Source organism: Mustela lutreola, chromosome X, assembly GCF_030435805.1.
Source record: "Mustela lutreola isolate mMusLut2 chromosome X, mMusLut2.pri, whole genome shotgun sequence".
NCBI classification, from domain to species: Eukaryota; Metazoa; Chordata; class Mammalia; order Carnivora; family Mustelidae; genus Mustela; species Mustela lutreola.
In genome coordinates, this window is record NC_081308.1 from 117,964,526 (window position 1) to 117,986,649 (window position 22,124).

General features: G+C 45.7%; 1 protein-coding gene across 4 annotated transcripts in view; it reads right to left on the reverse strand.

Annotated features, from left to right (window-relative positions):
- Window positions 1-12,657, reverse strand: part of ARHGEF6 (Rac/Cdc42 guanine nucleotide exchange factor 6) — a 100,226-nt gene extending 87,569 nt beyond the window's left edge. Inside the window, exons 1-2 of one of the 4 annotated variants that reach the window (XM_059158687.1) lie at window positions 12,133-12,657; window positions 10,868-10,951 (exon numbers count right to left, since the gene is read on the reverse strand). In XM_059158687.1, coding sequence (XP_059014670.1) covers window positions 10,868-10,951; window positions 12,133-12,297 — 249 coding nt within the window. In that variant the 5' untranslated portion in view covers window positions 12,298-12,657. Of the gene's footprint in view, window positions 1-1,798; window positions 2,301-10,867; window positions 10,952-12,132 lie in introns of those variants that run through there. The other 3 variants (XM_059158686.1, XM_059158685.1, XM_059158684.1) reach the window with 3 other exon arrangements.
- Window positions 12,658-22,124: the final 9,467 nt, after the last annotated feature.

Here is a 22,124-nt window from a genome sequence, read left to right on the forward strand (position 1 = left end):
AGCACAGGGATGAGCAGATCGCTGCAAATGCACAAAACCCACACTCTCCAATTTCTCCTCCTGAATGAGTTTCTTTGTAAAGACTGGAGTAATATTATACCTGGACTAATGATGTCAAACCTGCTATTCCTGAAGATGAATGGAGAGGACACAGACTGTCCGTAAATACAAACCACAGACCCTCCTTTGGAAGGCTTTTCTCCTGCCCTCATCCTTAAGAACAGCGCCAGCCCTGTGCGAGCAAAGACAAGGCCAAGATGTGAGTTGGCAAAAAGAACAGAAAAACGAGTAGCTTGGAAGACACACCATCCGTAAAATGTGCCAAATGAAACGCTGTTGTATAAAATGTCATAGTTCAGTAAAAACAAACCAAACAAAAAAGTGCTGAGCTGAGAGCAGAAGACCTAGGTTGGAGTTTTGATGCTGTGACTGGTAAGCTGTATATGACTGGTTAACTAACTTTTTGGTTTCCTACATGCTTTGCAAGGGCCCTGCGAGTTTCAGATAAGGTACGTAGAAGGCATTTGAAAAAAAAAAAATGAGCAGCAAAGAAATGCAAGACGACGATGGAAGCTGCAAATTTACTCTGTTCCAAACTCCAATCTCCAACCACCACCACCCCCGGGAGACTGAGAACTCTCTGATATTAACCGCTCCAAGCACACCCAGCCTGAAGCTCACTTATGTAAGAAGGGACTGCAGCACTGCCTGGCATGTAGCGTAATACTCTGCTTAAGAGAAATCCTTGGAAATGCCTCAGCTGAAGTCCAAGGGCAGGCCCAGGCCTTAACATTTTGGAGAGAGGTGCTCTCAGTCACAAAACACCAGAACTGTGGCTGGAGCAAATGATGTCATCCAAGCTCCTCTTACCATGGTCAATGTCAAAATTAAGATAGGAAGTTCAAGGACAAATTGTGGGCTTTCCAGGCAAATAGAAGTTAGAAAAGCAGTTGGACCTTAGAATCTTGCTGTTAAAATTGTTAATACTTTACAGAACATCAACTGAAATTTATCCTATTGTGTGATTTTTTTTTTCGGGGGTTACGTGACGTTTTTATTCATAAAACCATAAGTAGTTGCATAGGCTAATATATTCCCTTATTCCATTTGTATTCCCACTACACATTAAGAAAAGGGAAGAAAAAAATCATGTGAGTCACCCATACAGCCCCAAACAATAACAAACCAAAAATAAAAATAAGATTTTTGAAGAGACAGAGATAAACTTATGGGCTCTCCACTCTAGAGCTAAGAAACGAAATAGCTCAAATACCTGTTGGGTTCCTAAATGACTGGAAAATGAAAACTCGAAATTAACTACAGGCACATTGGTACACCTTGCAGAGTACAGGTCCTACCCCATCCACAAACCATTCCTGCGACCGACCTGTGTGCTCAATGCTGAAAATCTCCCCAAACGTGCGATGCCGGGGACTGAGGGGGGGGTGGGTGAGGGCAGGCATCAAATTAGTATCCAAAACAGTACTATCGACTACTGCCCTGGTTCCCCGGGAAAGAAGGAACCCTGTCCTCTGCAAAGCCGGAGGCCGGAGCCGGACAACTCGCCCCTAAGTTTGGCGCGTCCTCGCTCCGCGCCCTCGGCCCCCGCCCCCCTCCCCCTCCGGGCCCCCGGGATCCCAGGGCACTGCCAGGCCGGGGCGAGAGCCGACCTCGCGGCTGGGGCTGCGAGCCACGGCAGGGGGAGGAAGGGCGGCTCCTTTGCACGAGGGTCCTTCGGCCCCACCCCGGCCCTCGCGTCCTCCCCTTCCCTTGACCCCGTCGCCCCCAGACAGGTCACCTGGCTCGGCCGCTGCCCGCTGCTCCTCCCGCTGCTCGCTCGCTCGCTCGCTCGCTCCGGCCGCGCCGCGCACCCGCCGCCGCTGACTCCTGGAAGCGGCTCGCCCTCGCGAGTCACGGGGCCGGCGAGCGGGCGGGCGAGCCCTTGCCAAGGCTGCGGGAACCGTGCACCGAGCCGGAGAGGGGACCCTGCCCTGAGCGCGGCCGCCACCCGAGCGAAACTGGAGAGCTGGGCTCGGCTTGCCCGGGCGGGGAGGGGCGGCTGCAACTTTGCTCCCGAACGCGGGCGAGGAGGGGGCGCCCGTCTCCAAACTCCGCGCCGCGCCCGCCACCTCTCAAGCCTAAGGATTTGCTTTATGCCTTTTTTTTTTTTTTTTTTTTTTTTTTTAAATCTAAAGGGATGCCAGATTCTTGCCCTCAAGTTCTTGCTTCCAGAGCCGTGCGGCTCGGCAGGCGGAGGAGCGCGGCGCCGAGCGGGCTGCGGGAGACGCGCCCGCGGGGTGCGCTGGCGGCGAGCCGGGCCAGGGCGCGCGGGGCGGCGGCGGCGGGAGGGCGGGAGCGGCGGCCCGGGGACCCCGCCAGGCTGCGCGCGCTGGCCCCTCCGGGCCCGGAGCCAGAGCCCGGCAGGGAGGGCGGCCTGGAGGGACCGGGCCAGTGGCGGGGAAGCGGTGACCCGGACCTGGATCTCCGAAGTAGGAACTGGAAGTGACAGCGGCAGAGCAGCCGCCGCCGCCGCCCGGGTAGCCGTGGCAGCAGCAGAAGCCGCGGTGGAAAGGCGACGGCCACACTGCGCATGCTGCCGCCTCCGGCTCCACCGAGCCCTGGGCCGCGGGCGCCTGGCCTGCCGCCGGCCACTGCCGGGGCCTCGGGAGGGAATCCCGGCCTGGCGGACGAGCCCTTCCTGGCGGCCCGCTTCCTGATCCCCGACGCCAGCTGGAACCCCCCCCCACCCCCACCCCGCTCTGTGCCCAGCCGGAGGGCGAGAAAGGAAGCGCTCTCGGGCGGCCCTCAACACCCATCCCTTCCCCAACTACCCTGGATGCCCTTCCTGGGCTCTCTGGTAACAGGACCCAGGTCAAAGGGGCCTGTTAGGAGCATAATAAGGTTCACGACAGATGTGGAATATTTACTGCCTTACTTGAAATCCAGTTTTTACAGAAATATGATGCAGTCGGTAAAAGATTAGGACGGCCAGAGCCCTGGAACTCAGGGAAATTCCATTAGGAGTGTCAGATTTGCTCAACCGGAAAAACAAAAAACTTCCGATAGCCTCTTTACTCTTCCCACTAGCACAAACTGAGCGGCTAAATATACAAAGCTCTGCCCAGCAGAAACTTTTGGAATTGAGCCAGTTAAAAATAGAGTGCCCAACAGTTAGACATTACCAATCCCTACTCTAGTCTCCTCTTTCACAGATGAATCAACCGAGGCCTAGGGAAGGGGTGGGGGGGTCTCTGACTTCACACAGGTGGCAGACTTGGCCTTGAAGGAGGGTCTGACTGATACCCATTACAGCTACTGGTCAGGTACCTGGCCTCAGGCCTCACTCCTCCAAGATGGTTCTGCTCTCCTAGAGCTGGAGCTCTCTTATAGGAGATTTAGCTATGACTCTTGGTCATTAGTAGATCTGCCTCCCTTCCAGAAAGGCCTACATGCAAAGCAGCCCCTGGGGAATGGCAGATCGTCCATCCCACAGGCCCCACTTTGGGGATGGCACCCATGCTGTTCCAGTGACAAGGCAGATGGAGTGACTCAGGGAGACAGGAGGCAATGAGGGGGCGGGGACAAAGAAAAGCCCTACTGATACCAGCTGGTACTGGAAAGAGAAGGAGAGAGAAAAGAAAAGAAGGGAGGGAGGGAGAAAGAGATAGAGAGAAGCATTCATGGAGCCTCATAGACATTCAATAAGCAAAACCTCTTTTTATAAAAGTAGGCTTGGCCCAGGAGCAAAACAGGAGATAGTAGTGGGCTGGCAGCAGAGGTAGCAGGGGACAGAGCAGGAGTATCAGCTGGAGGTGAAGCCGGGAGCAGAGCATGGGGGCTGTAGCCAGACCAGTGTAGTCAAAGAGGTAGCACCCAGGCCACTCTCCACTGATCAGAAGAACTGTATCTGTCCCTCCTCCTCCCAAGTTCAAAGGCAGAATGAAAACAAAACTACCGGGGCACCTGGGTGGCTCAGTGGGTTAGGGCCCCTGCCTTCGGCTCAAGTCATGGTCCCAGGGTCCTGGGATCGAGCCCCACATCGGGCTCTCCGCTCTGGGGAGCCTGCTTCCTCCTCTCTCTCTGCCTGCTCTTTGCCTACTTGTGATCTCTGTCTGTCAAATAAATAAATAAAATCTCAAAAAAAAAAAAAAAAGAAGAAAACAAAACACTGCTAGAATGGTTTTTCCATATGTTCTAGAAGATTTTCTCTTGAGGCCTGAGTGCCTTCCTGCCTTCTCCATTCTGGAAACACATAAAAAAGATAGAGCTGGTTCACAGAAAAGGAAATGTAAGTGAACTATAAAGGGGTCAGAAGATACCCAAACTCACTAGGATCATGAACCTCAAATTACAGCAGTAAACGAAATACCATTTTCACCCAACATTTTAGCAAATATGAAAGATAAATAATATCCAGTCCTGCCAGGGACATCAGGAAGAAGGCACTTCCTACTCACCTGGTGGGAGTAGAGCTTCATATAGCATTTTTGAAGGGGATTTGAGAATATCTATCAAATTTTGACACAGTAATTCCATTTCTATGAAAAAAAAAAGCTTCAAGAATAATCACAGATGTATACAAATCCATCTCTATGTGCACATACAACCTCATGACCCGCTGGGATTTATCCCAGCATTACAAGATTGATCTAACATATGACAACTAATCAAAGTAATACAACTTATCAAGATCATAAAGGATGAAAACCAACAGTCATCTTAACAGATACAGAGAAAGCATTTGACAAAATCCAGCACCCTTTCAGGACAAGAAAAGAATTAAAAAAAAAAAAAAACAGTTATAGAAGGGAATCCTTCAGTCCAAATCCTCTGCCCCTCCTCCCACTATGAAAAACCCACAGCTAACATCCTACTTAATGGTGAAAGACTGAAGGCTTTCCCGTAAGATTAAGAGCAACACTAGGATGTCTACTTTAATCACTTCTATGCAACACTGACCTGAAGGTTCTAGCCAGGCAAATTAGGCAAGAAAATGAAATAAAAGGCATCTAGATTGGAAGGAAGAAGTAAAACTATCTCTATGCACAGATGACATGATCTTGTATAAGAAATCCACAAGGAATCCAAAAAAACATTCAAACTGATGAGTTAAGTTCAGCAAAGTTGAAGGATACAAGAGCAATAAGCAAACATTGGTTGTATCTTTATACACTTGCACTGAACAATCCAAATATGAAATTAAGAAAATAATTCCATTTACAATAGCATCAAAAGGAACCAAGGAGGTATAAGATACACACACTAGAAACTACAAAACACTGTTGAATGAAATTTTAAAAGACGCAAATAAGTAGAAAGACATCCTGTGTTCACGGATCAGAAGACTCAGTATTGTTAGGATGGCAATATTCCCCAAAGCCATCTACAGGTTGAACACAATCCCTATCAAAATGCCAGCTGAGTTTTTTGTGGGTTTTTTGTTTGTTTGTTTTTGTGGAAATGGACAGGCTGATCCTAAAATCCATATGGGCATACAAGGGATCCAGAATAGCCAAAATGATTTTGAAAATGAAGAACAAATTTGGAAGACTCATGCTTTCTGATTTGAAAACTTATTACACTGCTACATTAATTGATTGAGTGGGGAAAAGAACAGTCTTTTCAAAAATAGTGTTTAAAAGAATGAATTTGGGGGGTGCCTGGGTGGCTCAGCTGGTGAAGCATCTGACTTCGGCTCAGGTCGTGATCTCAGGGTCCTAGGATGCACCCCCACATCAGGCTCTGAGCTCAGCAGGGAGTCTGCTCCCCCCTCTGCCCCTCCTCCCACTTGTGCTCTCTCTCTCTCTTAAATAAAAAAATCGTTAAAAAAGAGAGAATGAATTGGACTCCTACCTCACACCATATACAAAAATTAACACAAAATGATTCAAAGACCTAAATGTAAGAGCTGAAACTCTAATACTCTTACAGGAAAACATTATGTATAACTCTTCATGACCTAGCATTAGACAATGGGGTTTTTTTAGACATGATACCCCAAACACAAACAACAGCAAAAACAGATCAATTTGACTTTATGACATTTAAAAAAACTTCTATAGGGGGGCGCCTGGGTGGCTCAGTGGGTTAAAGCCTCTGCCTTTGGCTCAGGTCATGATCCCAGGGTCCTGGGATCAAGCCCTGCATCGGGCTCCTCTGCTCAGCAGGGTGCCTGCTTCCCTTCCTCTCTCTCTGCCCGCCTCTCTGCCTACTTGTGATCTCTGTATGTCAAGTAAATAAATAAAATCTTTAAAAATAAATAAAAATAATAAAAATTTAAAAACTTCTATGTTTCAAAATATCAACGTTGGGAAAGTGCTTTAGAGAGGGCTTTGTTTCTTAGCTGTCTCAGCAGACCTCTCAGTTACTAGCTGTGTGATCTTCTAGAGGCCCTAGGACACTATAGCCATCTGTGAGCACAAGGATGGAGGTCCCCTGGAGAGACCCACCGGCCACCCAGAGGTTCAGAAGCCAGCAGCTCTTTAATGGGGCCGCTGTGCCCCACAGCCAGTACTCAAGATATCACTGTGCTGCCCCAGCTCTGGTTTCTACATTTGTCTACATTTCCCAACTAACCCTTTCAAGCCAGAACTCTTTCTTTAGCTAAGTAATAGTGTGTTCTCAGGGTCCCTGAGTTGCTCAGTCAGTTAAGCCCCTGACTCTTGATTTCAGCTCACGTCATGACCTCAGGGTCTTGAGATCAAACCCCCAACTAGGGAATCCATGCCCAGCAGGGAGTCTGCTTGAGATTCTCTCTCTCTCCCTCTCCCACTGCCCCTCCCCCCACTTGCGCTCTCTCACCCTTTCTCTCTCAAGTCTAAGTAAACAAAACCTTAAAAAAGTCAAACTTATGGGGCACCTGGGTGGCTCGGTTGTTAAGCCTCTGCCTTCGGCTCATGTCATGATCCCAGGGTCCTGGGATGGAGCCCCACATCGGGATCTCGCCTCAACAGGAAGACTGCTTCTCCCTCTCCCACTCCCCCTGCTTTCGCTCTTTCTCTGTGTCTTTCTCTCTGTCAAATAAATAAATAAAATCTTTTAAAAAATTTTTTTTAATAGTTAAACTCAGAAAAAAAGACAGTAAAATGGTAGTTACCACGGGATGGGGAGATGGGGAGATAAACACTGATATTGCTTAAGGACTAAGTGAGCCACAGTGGTCTAATGCCTGGCGTAATATTGAATATAGACAACAATATCGTACTAGTACTATGTGATATGATAAGTATATCTATGACAGCAATCATATTACAATATATAGATACAGCAATGTAACATGCTGTACACCTTAAGGTTACAGGTCACATGTCAAATATAGTCAACTGAAAAAAATAATTGAAAAAACTTTGTAATAGGGGCGCATGGGTGGCTCAGTAGGTTAAAGCCTCTGCCTTCGGCCCGGGTCATGATCTCAGGGTCCTGGGATCGAGCCCCGCATCAGCTTCTCTGCTCAGCTGGAGCCTGCTTCCCCCTTCTATCTCTGCCTGCCTCTCTGCCTACTTGTGATCTCTCTCTCTCTGTCAAATAAATAAATAAAATCTTTAAAAAAAACACAACAACAACAACAAAAAAAAAACCACTTTGTAATAGGGGGGCACCTGGGTGGCTCAGTGGGTTAAGCCTTTGTCTTTGGCTCGGGTCAGCATCGGGTCCTGGGATCGAGCCCCACATCAGGCCCTCTGCTCAGCAGGGAGCCTGCTTGCCCCTCTCTCTCTGGCTGCCTCTCTGCCTACTTGTGGTCTCTGTCTGTCAAATAGATAAATAAAATCTTTAAAAACAAACAAAACTTTGTAGTTATGTGTGTCTCGGTCTGTCTCCTAGCTCCCTGGAAGCTTGAGACTGGGTGGTGCATATTCCTGGCTGTGGGACCCCCCCCCCCCAGCTTCACTTTCAATCTCATGCCTTGGGTATATTCTCTCATTTGATCCTTAAAACGATCCTATGCAGTACATGTTGTTAATGCCTCCATTATATAGATGAGGAAACTGAAACAGAAAGAGGACAAGTAACTTTGCCTGGAGTCCACAGTCAGTAACTGACCGAGCCAAGACTCCAACCCCAGTCTGCCAAACTAGAGAAAGTTACGTGCTTCGCCTGCGTGCCAGATACCGCCCTATTCCAATACCCCTGCGATGTTCAGGCCAGCCTCAATGATCAAAGAGAGATAAAAATACACCCAGTGCCTTCCATTCAAGAAATGAATATTAATATGCATTTTTCAAAAAGATTCATCTCCAAAGTGGGTGAAAATATTTTAAGCACTGGTACTTAAACGAGTAAGCATTAGCTATCAGAAAAATCCACTTCTGTGAAACGATTCGTTCTCCCACAGTGCTAGACCCAGGAGGTGTTTCCGTATCATCTAGTATTCTCAGAGAACTGCAAAGAAGCTCAGGATACCTTCTGGCAGCTTCACAGCACGGAAATCATTGGCAGCCTCACCATGTTTTTATTTGTCAAATAAAATGGAAAATACCATGATCTATTCAATAGTAGATGTTATTCTAGAAGATATATAGAAAAGTCTCAGGCTACACCTATCTCAAAAGACACATACACACACACACACATACACGAGCCAATGCAGACACACGCAGCTCACAGTGGGCAACAGGGACACCTGGATAAAATATTCTGGGACAACTATAGCCTGATGCTGTAGCTAACTTTAGGAAAAATTCTGAAGCCAGCCAAGTTTATCTGGGGCAAAGCGACTTGTATTACTACTAATAATAATAGCTAACACTTGGAGAAATGCTTACTATGTGCCATGCACTCTTCTGGGGACATGAATGCATTGACATCTTATACTGATCCTACGAGATAAGTGCTGTTATTATTCCCATTTTATAGATGGGGAGACCGAGGCACAGTCAAGGAACATGCCCAAGGTCACAAAGCTGAGAGAGAACTGAGATTTTGAACCCAAACAATTTAGATCATAGTCCATGATCAACCCACTACGAATACTTCTCCACAAATACTACTGTCACAACGTGTCTCCACTTCTTAATGTCCCTGTTTCCCTGATGAGCTCTGTACATACATTATCATCTCATAGATCTTTTTTGGGTCCAAGCTCTTAGCTCAAAATTATTATGTAGCATCTCATTTGATCCGTAAAACAACCCCATGAGGTAGCAATTAATGTGTCCATCTTACAGATCAAAACACTGAGGCAAATACCTGAAGAAAACAAAAACACGAATTTAAAAAGATACACAACCACACACTTATCAAAGAATTATTTGCAACAGCTAAGCTACGGAAACCAGCCAAGGGTCCATCAAGAGATGAATGGACACAGATGTGGAATATATGCACTTGACCAACTCAACAGAAAGAAGGAAATCTTGCCATTGGTGACACCATGGATGGACCCAGAGGGTATCATGCGAAGTGAAATAAGTCAGACAAAGAAAGACCGCTATCATATGATTTCCGTCATGCGTGGAATCTAAAAACCAAAAACCAAACAAAGCAGAAACTGAATCATAAATACAGAGAATAAGCTGGTGGTTACCAGAGGGGAGGGGACAGAGAGAAGAGATGAAGGGGACAAAGAGGCACCGATTTCCAGTTATAAAGTAAGGCAGGCCCGGGGATGACAAGCACAGCATAGGGAACATAGTCAATAACTTGTAGGGGCACCTGAGGGGGCTCAGTCAGTTAGGCGGCCAATTCTTGATTCCAGCTCAGGTCATTATCTCAGGACCCTGGCATCGAGCCCCATGTCAAGCCCAAAGCCAAGTTCCCTCCACCCCACCTGCCCACCAGGCTCTGTGCTCAGCAGGGAGTCTACTTCAAGATTCTGTCTCTCCCTCTGTCCATCCCCCGCTAAATAAATAAATCTTTAAAAAAATAATATTATGTGGTGACATATGGTAGCTACATTCAGCGTGGTGAGCATTGTGTGATGTATAGAATTGTCCAATCACTGTCGTACATATGAAACTAACATAATATATGTCAACTAGACTTCAAGTTAAAAAACCTACCATCTTTTCTTTCTTTTTTTTTTTTTTTTAAGATTTTATTTATTTATTTGACAGAGAGAAACCACAAGTACACTGAGAGGCAGGCAGAGAGAGAGAGAAGGAAGCAGGCTCCCTCCTGAGCAGAGAGCCCGATGCGGGACTCGATCCCAGGATCCTGAGATCATGACCTGAGCCGAAGGCAGCGGCTTAACCCACTGAGCCACCCAGGCGCCCCACCTACCATCTTTTCTAAATGAATGTGTAAGACTTCAGCATTATTTGAATGTACTAGAATTTATTTGACTATTCCCCTATTGCTAGATACTGATATTGTTTCCATGGTTTTTGCTTCTGCAAATAAAGATGTGATACACACACAGAGGAGCAGAGAAGTACTTTGACACTCAGACAAAAGTATCACCTCCTTTCCAGCAAGACCCCCATATGTACTGTACAGATCCATATACTATAAAACAAGGCAATGTAATTTAATACACAATTTCTACCACAGGGCCAGGTTCTCTGGGCTTTTCAAGGCTTCTATTCTAAAGGGTTAATGGGGAAAAGGGACAATATACTTTCCTCTTTCCCCAGTACAGAGGCATTACAGTGACGCGCCCCCCACCCAGCTCCCTTGCAGAGCAGCCAGTTCCCCCAGCGGAGAAGCTCCACACATAACTTCTGTCACCGGAAGCCTGCTTTCAGGGCTCGGATGCTGTATTCAAAGATATCCTATTCTGAGTTTTGATTTGGTTTGGTTTGGTTTGAGTTTGGCACTGGTTTTCAGTGCTAGACAAACTAGCACGCCACCTCTGGAGACCACCAGTCTTAACCATGGTTTCCACAATATGCTACCCATGTTTGATGGTCAAAATCAACCCAGGGCTTACCTCCACCTGAAGGGTCGCACATCCTTTCAGGAAGTCACCAATGTTGTTGAGGCAGTCAGCTTCGGTCTGGGGCTCCAAGCAGTACTAGAGAAACAGAGTCACATGTCACTCAGACACTGTGGTCCCATGCCAAGCACACCCTAGCCCTCAGGTTCTGATAACTAGATAAGTAGGCTTTTTAAGACAGAGGGCCACATTGCTATCAATCCAGGAAGAGAAACAACCACTGGAGGAAGTGATGTAAGTCTAAACGGTCGGTCTGTTTCAAATGTCACCAAACTTCCAGTCCCAAACCCTCTATCTCTACTGACAAACCTTTTCTTTGCCTTCTGCTGAGGTGTGGGGGTAGCGAATTGGATCCAGACTGTTTTCTGAGTTTGGTTCTTGCTTTTAATCTATTACCTGGCTCCCTCCTCCCCATGAGGGACATTAAAATCCTGTTCTCCTGTTTGCTACATTTGGTTACAGTTCTGTATGCTGTTTTTTTTCAAGTTTAAGGAAACTTACGAGGAAATCAATTTGCTCAATAAAAACACAAACCGGTTCAAGAAGGCAAAAGAACTCATGTTATGCTCACAGTCACATCCCCTGTTAACCTGCAGACATTAGCTGTGGGATCTGACCTTTAAACTTAAAGTGCTTACATTAGAAATTGCCCATCCTCACGACCTAGTAGCTTTCCAACAATAAAACTTTAGGCTTTTGAAAAGAGACTGAGGTTAATTTCACTTTGAACACATGTTGCATTCAACACATGTATCTGCTTTCTGTTGTTTAAACAAACCTTTCTGACACTTGGGATTATTTCTCCTGGTTGCCTCTGTTTCAAAGGCTATTTTCTTTCTTTGAGAAGAAAATCGACATTGATTTGAGCCAAATTGTCAATAAACACCATCAATATCTGTCATAAATCATCCCCTTATTACAAAGATTCATATATACCTCAAGTTCAAAATATGCCCTTGGTACACGGGGAGGTAGAACATGTCTCTCTATGACAGAGCAAATGATATGGGTATTTTCTCCTTGTCCCCTGGCACCAACGGTGCATCACGGTTTTGCTATATTTGGGGGCCAACTGCTAGAGGATAACCTTTCATTTTCTGTGTTTTCTGGACTACAGAAACAAGAGAGAATGCCAAATTCCCAGGAAGAGATTCAAGTGGGAGAGTCCGGAGGCCCCAGGCAACAGAGCGTCTCAAGGGTTACATTATTACTGCTCTCTGGTGGTAAGCAATGGCAAAGAGACTGCCCATCTCCCTTACCTTTTCTAGAGAGCCAGGCCTAAGTCTGTTGATCAATTTGCACAGCACTACCCCATTCTTCAGCGAGGACTTCAAGAACTCCTCCGGATCACAGATGGTCTTTTTGGGGGAATCTAAAACTCCCAAGGAGATAAGCCATGTCACGATTCGCTCTTCTGGGTTCATCGCTGAGGACGGTATGCTCTGCACAGCTCCGTGGGGCGGCTGCAACGACTAAGCCACATCCGTACTTGCATCTGCTACTGCCTTCCGTTTTTATAAGTTCTCTTCTGGGGCTTGCAGAGCAAAGCCTCTTGACAACTTTTCTTAGATAACCGTGGAACCCACTTGAATGCCGGGATCTTAAAGCCACAGAGAGAGCGCTTAAAAGATGCAGACATAGAAGGAAGAAAAATCCTTGGATAATGCTGGGTTTTTTGTCCAAACCTGCAAAACAAATTCATTAGGGTTTTTTTTTTTTTTTTTAAAAAGAAGAAGAAGAAGAAACACACACAAACACCATCCCCCCCCCCAAAAAAAAAAAACCCAACCGTGCAAGAAGCTGTAAAGGAAGGAAATGAGGAGGAGGCTGGGGAGGGAGGAGAGAGAAGGAAGCAAGTGCTCTTGGAAAACAGAGGGGACCTTGGAAATGAGACACTCACGGGTCGGTCTGGGAAAACACTGTCAATAAATAGTCTAGCCCCAGTGAAAATCTGGCTTCTGTCAGGAGGAAGATGCCAACTGGCTCTTAGGTCAGACAGATCTGAGCCTCATGGGGAAGGTAGGCCGAGAAAATTCTTCCAAGAAGTGGCCGGATGTCCACATCCTGTCTCACAGAGATGGTGTCTCAGGATCATTCCTTGTAGAACACCTTGAATTGCACGGTGATAACGTAACCAGCGAATGAAGACCGTGCCTGCCGTCAGCCATCCCAGCGTGGAAGCAGAAGCTAGAAGAATGGTATTTTACTTTGCAGCCAAAAAAGCTATGTTTAGGGAAACAGGCTAAGGATAACATCTGACATCCTGTTTACTTGCATTCTTTAGCAATTCTTTTTCTGGACCTGGTTCCACTACACACTCCAGCTGTGGTACCCCTAGCAAAGGGGCAGACACAGTCCCATGAGCGGGTACAAAACACTTAAAAACAGAACTTTTGAGAACAAAAGAGTGATTGTCCTCTGTCTATACTACAGTCTGGAAAGTTGATGCTTCCCCGACAAGAAACACTTTGCATTGAAAATGCTGCTCTGAAAAAAACCAATCCTCGTCTAAAACAAGAGATCTTATTATCCTCAAACATTTTCACAACCAGTTGAAAGAGACATACTGTTGGGAAAGGTATGAGAAGACCATGGGGAATGGCATGGCCTTAAACTGGCAAAGGCATGGTCCTCCCCATCGGTCACTGCCCCTCCTCACGCGGGGGATCCGGCTAAGCTTCCGAAGCCTTCTCAACACAGCTTTAAACATCTACTACCAAATAATCAGCTTAGATGATCCTGCTAAATGTTTTCAAAGCTTCCCCTTCTTGCCCTGTGCCTAACATTTATCACACTTCACTACTATTACTTGTTGGTATGTCTCCTCTACCAGAATGTAACCTCCCTAGAGCAGAGGGCTTGTCCATCTTGTTTAATTAACACTGTTCCCAGCAGCTCCAAGTACACAGTAGATGTTTTAAAATGCTGAATGAGGGACACCCGGGTGGCTCAGTCAGTTGAGTGTTTGCCTTTGGCTTGGGTCATCTTTCTGGGGTCCTGGTAATGGAGCCCAGGGTCAGGGTCCCTGCTCAGCGAGGAGTCTGCTTCTCCCTCTCCTTCTGCCCCTCCCCTCTCCCCGACCCTCCCCTCCCCTCTCCCTCCCACCCCCTCTCCCAGTCCGTGGTCTCTCTCTTGCTCTCTCAAATAAATAAATAAAATCTTTTTTAAAAACACTGAACAATGGGCGCCTGGGTGGCTCAGTGGGTTAAGCCGCTGCCTTCGGCTCAGGTCATGATCTCAGGATCCTGGGATCGAGTCCCGCATCGGGCTCTCTGCTCAGCAGGGATCCTGCTTCCCTCTCTCTCTCTGCCTGCCTCTCCATCTACTTGTGATTTCTCTCTGTCAAATAAATAAATAAAATCTTAAAAAAAAAAAAAAAAAGACAAAAAACACTGAACAAGGCACCTGGGTGGCTCAGTGGGTTAAAGTCTCTGCCTTCAGCCCAGGTCCTGGGATAGAGCCCCGCACCAGGCCCCCTGCTCAGCAGGAAGCCTGCTTCCCTCTCTCTCTCTGCCTGCTTCTCTATTTGTGATCTCTGTTAAATAAATAAATAAAATCTTAAAAAAAAAAACACTGAACAGGGGCGCCTGGGTGGCTCAGTGGGTTGAGCCGCTGCCTTCGGCTCAGGTCATGATCTCAGGGTCCTGGGATCGAGTCCCGCATCGGGCTCTCTGCTCAGCAGGGAGCCTGCTTCCTTCTCTCTCTCTCTGCCTGCCTCTCAGTGTACTTGTAATTTCTCTCTGTCAAATAAATAAATAAAATCTTTAAAAAAAAAAAAAAAAAAAAAAAACACTGAACAAATGCATGAATGAATGAATGAACTCCTAGGACTTAAAACAAAACTTCTTTCCTTAGTAATGATTTTTACTTTTTTTAAAAAGATTTTACTTACTTATTTGACAGACAGAGCTCACAAGTAGACAGAGAGGCAGACAGAGAGAGAGAGGAAGGGAAGCAGGCTCCCTGCTGAGCAGAGAGCCCGATGCAGGGCTCGATCCCAGGACCCTGAGATCATGACCGGAGCCGAAGGCAGAGGCTTTAACCCACTGAGCCACCCAGGCACCCCATGATTTTTACTTTTATTGAGAGATAATTGACATATAATAAAGTGCACATATTTAAGATGCCCAACTTAATGAATTTTGACATATGTATACAGCTGTGATACAATCTCACATACAATCCAGGTAAAACTTTCCATCGTCCCCAAAAAATGTCCTTGTGCCCTTTCAAACTCTTTTTCACCTCCCTTCCCTTCCAATCTGCTTTCACTCCCTGTAGATTAGTCTGCATTTTCTAGAATCCTATATAATTGAATGCATACAGTATGGTACTTCCCTTTCTCCGGTTTCTTCTGTATCACCAACATCACCATTTGACATTCATTCACATTGTCTGGTCGATCAGTAGTGCTCTAACAAGGATTTGACCTCCAATGTTTGGTTTGATGTAATTATACTCAGAAGCAAAATAAGTATAGACAATCAAAAGTTTTACTTGACTTTTGACCATAGTCAAAGCTATGTCATAGAGAGAAATACAAATTCCATTCGTGGGTCGATTAAATTCCCCACTCAGACCTACTTGAACACATTTTTCTACGTCCTTTGGACACATTTTCCCAACTGCTCATCAAAACTGCATAGACAGGGGCGCCTGGGTGGCTTGGTGGGTTAAAGCTTCTGCCTTCGGCTCAGGTCATGATCCCAGGGTCCTGGGATCGAGCTGCGCTTCGGGTTCTCTGCTCAGCAGGGAGCCTGCTTTCTCCTCCTCTCTGTCTGCCTGCCTCTCTGCCTAGTTGTGATTTCCGTCTGTCAAATAAATAAATAAAATCTTTTAAAAAAAAAACTGCACAGACAAACAAATCTGAGAGAATTATTGAGGTATCGCTTATATCTTCTGATCAAGAATAAAGCCTAAGTGATTTTGGGAATCCGGCCTAGCCCAAAACAGGCTTGAGCCCACGGAGGTTGCCCGGGTGAAAATTTGCCTCATTTTAGACAATGGCTACAGCAAATTAAGTACTAAAGAAAAACCAAGAAAGCAAGGCCACCTCCTCAAGGCAGTTCTATTAGTATGAGGACCTGAAGCTACGGGTCGGTATGGAGAGTAAATGTCAGGAGAGCAAGGGATCCCAGGACTGTAGCAAACACGGGGCTGAATGACTAGCGCTGGAACCGAGGCTGGAACCGAGGCTGGAACCGAGGCTGGTTAGGGAAGCAAGTGCTGACACAGAGGAGCTGATGAACTGGGGGCACAGGGGCAACCGCTGGAAGACTGGTGGTCACAGGCTAGTCACAGGAAGCAACAGGCTTCACAGGACAGCGCGAGTAAAAAGAGCAAAGGTTTCTCCCTCAGACCCCCAAGCCTCAGGAGTGTGCACCCTGGGCCACTGAGCCAGCCTCCTCGCTCCCTGGCTTTCCAACCTGCATCCTCTCATCCTAATGGACTCTCTGGCAGAACACACTCCAGTTCATTTTCCAGAAACAACTCTTTGATCACGTAATACTCGTGCTCAAAAACCCTCAAAGGCTCTCCATCACCTAAACCCATGATTTACAAACAACAGTGCCCAAAAATAGTCACCTCTTGTGAGGGCAGGCGGAGAAAAGAATGAAGAGTTGGGAGTACTAGTCCCCTGTCCCCTACCTCACTATGGGGCAAAGGAACCTGACACAGACCAAGGTCACACTTGGAGAAACAAGTTGGTTTATAATCTTCCACTCTACCCCAATTTCTTTTTTTTATTAAGATTTTATTTATTTGAGAGGGAGAGCATGAACAGCGGGAGGGGCAGAGGGAGAAGCAGACTCCCCACTGAGCAGCGAGCACGATGTGGGGCTCCATCCAGGACTCTGGGATCTTGACCTGAGCCGAAGGCTTAACTGACTGAGCCCCCCACGTGCCCCAATTTCTGCCACCATCTGGGTCATGGCCACTCAGTTCCTTGACTTCCCTATTTGTGACTGATGGATTACCTCCGGCCCCTCTTTTGGCCCGCTCTGTGAACATGGACGTGGGACTTTAAATCATTTTTACTTTGCCAGCTGGCACGATATGAAGTTTTATCGGTAGCAGGTGGTAGAGACATTGCAGGAAGAAGGGGTTTTACTTCCTGCTTCCTGTGTGCTCACTCCACAGGCTCCCGCCAAGCTCCGGGCTTTCTTGGTGCTCCCCTTCCGCGGCACTGGCTTCCACCAGGGCACAGCGGGTAGCAGCTAGCTTCCCCTGCCACCACCTTTTGGGGGGGTCGTTCTGTACCAAAGTATCTCTGGTGAGACACCTCCCCTGTGAATGGGAAACAAGCACCCTCCCAGGGCACATTTTCAGCAAGTCCTAGAGGGCGGATGTCCAGCAAGTTCCACTGACTCAGCCCAATGACAACTTCTATAATTAGGCGTGGATCTCGGCTACCGGTGGAGAGGGGAGGCTCTCACAGCTCTAGGGGAGTGACTAGTATGTATTATTTCACACTGTATCTGCTTCTATACTCTTTTTAAAGTTCTCTTTACTTCTCACTAGACAATCCCTCATTACTGCAGTCCCCTGTCACTGCTGACAATTATGTTAAACTTTTCCTGCTCAAATCCCTCTGTGGTTTCTCTGTCTTGATTGGACCCAGACTGACCCGCCTTGTTATCTTCAGTGAACACTCCTCCGCTTTAGCCAACCACTTGCCAGGTCACAGCTTGTACTTTTTGTCATCACACAAATCTCTCTGCTTCCTCAATCATGAATTCAAACATTACATTTTCTAACCACAACCTACCATCTTTCTAGCTGGCTTGTTCAGTTTCTCCCATGACAAGTAGCCCTTAACCTTGTAGGGATCTTCAAAGTACTGTTTTCTAAACTGATTATAGAATTTTACTTTCCTACAATCAGGCTCTAATCTCCCATTGCTCCACATCATAGCTCATACACCTTTCAGACTTCTAACTTTTTTTAAATTTTCATAGGTGTAGAATTTACTTTTCTATGATTACTAATAAGGTTAAAGCATTTTTTTAAAAATTCTTTTTTATTTTTTATTTTTATTTTTTTTTTAAAGATTTTATTTATTTATTTGACAGACAGAGAACACAAGTAGACAGAGGCAGTCAGATAGAGAGGAAGGGAAGCAGGCCCCCCGCTGAGCAGAGAGCCCGACGCGGGACTCGATCCCAGGAACCTGAGATCATGACCTGAGCCGAAGGCAGCGGCCTAACCCACTGAGCCACCCAGGCGCCCCTAAAAATTCTTTTTTAGAGGGGGAAAGAGAGTGGGCAGGGGAGGAGAAGAGGGAAAGAGAGAATCTTTTTTTTTTTAAGATTTTATTTATTTGACAGACAGATATCACAAGTAGGCAGAGAGGCAGGCAGAGAGAGAGAGAGGAGGAAGCAGGCTCCCCACTGAGCAGAGAGCCCGATGCAGGGATTGATCCCAGGACCCCGGGATCATGACCTGAGCCGAAGACAGAGGCTTTGACCCACTGAGCCACCCAGACACTCCGGAAAGAGAGAATCTTCAGCAGGCTCCACGTACAGCACAGATCCCAACCAGGGCTCAGTCACACAACCCTGAGATCATGACCTGAGCAGAAATCAAGAGCCTGATGCTTAACCGACTGAGCCACCCAGCTGCCCCTAAAGCATTTTTTCATATGTCAATTGGCCATACATATTTTCTCTTCTGGGAAATACTTGCTCATTTTCATTGCCCACTTTTCCACTGGTTGTTTGTCTTTTTGTTATTGATCTGTAGAAGTCTGTAATACATTAGGGAAACTAAACCAATATGTTTGTGACTATCCTCTTGTACTCTTGTTTTTCATCATGGTGTAAAATGTGGTGTGTTTCAGGAAATAGAAGTTCTTGATTTTCAAAAATAAGATATTTTATTTCACTCTCATGTAAAAATAAATCCAGAATCGGGCAGTCCAAGACTAGCATGCAGCTTCATAGTCATTAGAAACCCAGGACTTGGGGCGCCTGGGGGGTTCAGTCCTAAGCATCTGCCTTCGGCTCAGGTCATGATCCCAGGGTTCTTGGGATCGAGCCCCACATCAGGCTCCCGGCTCAGCGAGAGCCTGCTTCTCCCTCTCCCTCTGCCTGCCATTCTGCCTACTTGTGGACTCACTTGAGCTCTCTCTCTCAAATAAATAAAAAAAAAAAAAAAAAAAGAGGGGCGCCTGGGTGGCTCAGTGGGTTAAAACCTCTGCCTTTGGCTCAGGTCATGATCCCAGGGTCCTGGGATCGAGCCCCACATCAGGCTCTCTGCTCAGCGGGTAGCCTGCTTCCTCCTCTCTCTCTGCCTGCCTCTCTGCCTACCTGTGATCTCTGTCTGTTAAATAAATAATAAAATATTAAAAAAAAAAAAAAAAAGAAAGAAAGAAAGAAACCCAGGACTCTACTCTCCTGCTACTTAACCATCTTTAGCTTCCCACCTCATGTTTCAAAATGACTAATGTGAACTTGGACTAGCCAATAATGGTTTCTTATTATTCTTAGATATCAGTCCACAGCCACAAGCAACAACAAAAGAACAGATAAATTGGTCTTCATCAAAATTAAAAATTTTGTGCTTCAAAGGACACCATCAAGACAGTGAAAAGATGACCCCAAAATGAGAGAGAGTATTTGCAAGTCATATCTCTAATTAGGGACTAGTATCCGGAATATATAAAGAACTCTTATAATTCAATAATAAAAGTAAAAATAACTAAAAATGGGCAAATTATCTGAATAGACATTTCTCCAAAGAAGATATACAAATAGCTAATAAACTCGGGGAAAGATCCTCAGCATCATTAGTGGTCAGGGAAATGCAAATCAAAACCACAATGAGATTCCACTTTACACCCATTAGGATGGACATAATCAAAGAGACCGAGTCAGAAGAGCATGCCATTTTTTTTTTTTTAAAGAGAGAGAGAGCATAGTGGGGGCTGAAGCAGAGAGGGAGGGTTGGAGAATCTGAAGCAGATTCCGCACTGAGCATGGAGCCCAACAGGGGCCTCCATCTCTCCATCCACCTGAGCTGAAACCGAGAGTCAGTTGCCCGACCAGGTGCACCAAGAACATGTGATTTTTCATCTCAGGGTCAGAAGTTTGAGTCCCACATTGGGTTTAAAAATTACTAAAAAAAATTTTTTTAACTAAAAAAAAAAATAAAAAAGATAAGAACTAGTGCTGTTACGTGGAGAAATTGGAACTCTCCTACATTGTTGGTGGGAATGTCAAATAGTGCAGCTGCTATAAAAAAAGTTTTGCAGTGCCTCAGAATGTTAACATAGTCACAGTATGGTCCAGCAATTCCTCTCCAAGAGAAATAAAAATACATGTCCACATAAAAACTTGTACACAAATATTCATAGCAGTATTAGTCATAACCTCCAAAGAGTTCAAACAATCCAATGTTCATCATCTGATGAATGGATAAATAAAGTGGTACAATCAAATATTACTTGGTCATAAAAATGAATGAAGTGCTGATAGAGGCCACATCATGGATAAACACTGAAAACATATTGACCAGAAGAAACGAGACACAAAAGATTGTACATTGGGGAACCTGGGTGGCTCAGTGGGTTGAGCCGCTGCCTTCAGCTCAGGTCATGATCTCAGGGTCCTGGGATCGAGTCCCGCATCGGGCTCTCTGCTCAGCAGGGAGCCTGCTTCCCTAGCTCTCTCTCTGCCTGCCTCTCTGTCTACTTGTAATCTCTCTCTGTCAAATAAATAAATAAAATCTTTAAAAAAAAAGATTGTACATTATATGATTCCACTTACATGAAATGTTCAGAATAGGCAAATCCATACAAACAGAAAGTAGAACAGCAGTTGCCTAGGACTGGGGTGGGGGTTGAAGGGAAACTGGAAGTGACTGCTAATGGCCATGGGGATTTCTTTTGGGAGGAGGTGAAGAAAATGTCCTAAAAATGATTTGGTGATGGTTGCACAATTCTGAATATACTGGAAGCCATTGAATGATACACTTTAAGTAGGTGAATCTATACTACCTGAATTATGTCTCTGTAAAGCTGTTATTTTTTAAAAGGCAGTTGTGAGTTGAAAAGAAAAAGGCTGCTTGAGCTCCAGCCATCAAGTCTTCATTCCAAGCCATCAGGAAAAAGGAAGAGGGGGAGAATAAAACAACAGTCCTCCAAATACACACAGTTTACTAAGAAAAATTTATAACATATTGAAAAATTGAAAGAATAGTATGATGTCTCCTTCATACTCATCATCCAGATTTAATAATTAGTAACATTCTGCTATATTTCACTTGCCTACATAGGTACAGTGGCTATATATTTTTTAAAGATTTTATTTATTTGACAGACAGAGATCACAAGTAGGCAGAGAGGCAGGCAGGGAGAGAGAGGTGGGGAAGCAGGCTCCCAGCTGAGCCAGAGCCCGATGCAGGGCTCGATCCCAGAACACCGGGACCATGACCTGAGCAGAAGGCAGAGGTCCCAACCCCCCGAGCCACCCAGGTTTGACAGAGAGAGAGATCACAAGTAGCCAGAGAGGCAGGCAGAGAGAGGGGGGAAAGCAGGCTCCCTGCTGAGCAGAAAGCCTGATGTGGGGCTCAATCCCAGGACCCCAGGATCATGACCTGAGTTGAAGGCAGAGGCTTTAACCCACTGAGCCACCCAGGTGCCCCCGGTGGCTATATTTTTAAAAATAAAATGGGGCACCCGGTTGGTTCAGTCAGTAGAACATCTGACTCTCAATCTCAGTCATTGAGTTCAAGCCCCATGTTGGGTATAGAGATTACTTTAAAAAATTATGAATAAACTATTCTTATTACTTAACTCTAAATACTTCAATATGCCTCTCCTAAAATTAAGAACCTTTTCAACATAACCAAAGATTTATATCACAACTAAGAAAATTAACAATAATTCACTAATGCCATCTAATATTCAGTCTATAATAAGATTTATCTAATTGTCCCTAAAAATGTCTTTTAGAGACTTTTTTTCAAAGCAGCATCCAATCAAGTTGCCCTTCCTTACGGTCATAGTACTTTGTTTTGAGGCAAAAAAAAATCTGAGTGACTGTAGGGTTCTTCATCATGTCTCCCTCCTCTTGGGGCTCAATGTCCTGCACTGCTTGTTGTCTCAGTGTCTGGAAAAAGAGTTGGTTTATATACTTTGTCCAGTTTTCTAGTTGTTTCTATTAGGAGAAAAAATCCGAATCACATAATCTTTCATGGGTAGAAGCAGAAGTTGGCTTAGTTTACTTTTAATTATTGTTCCATATCATGC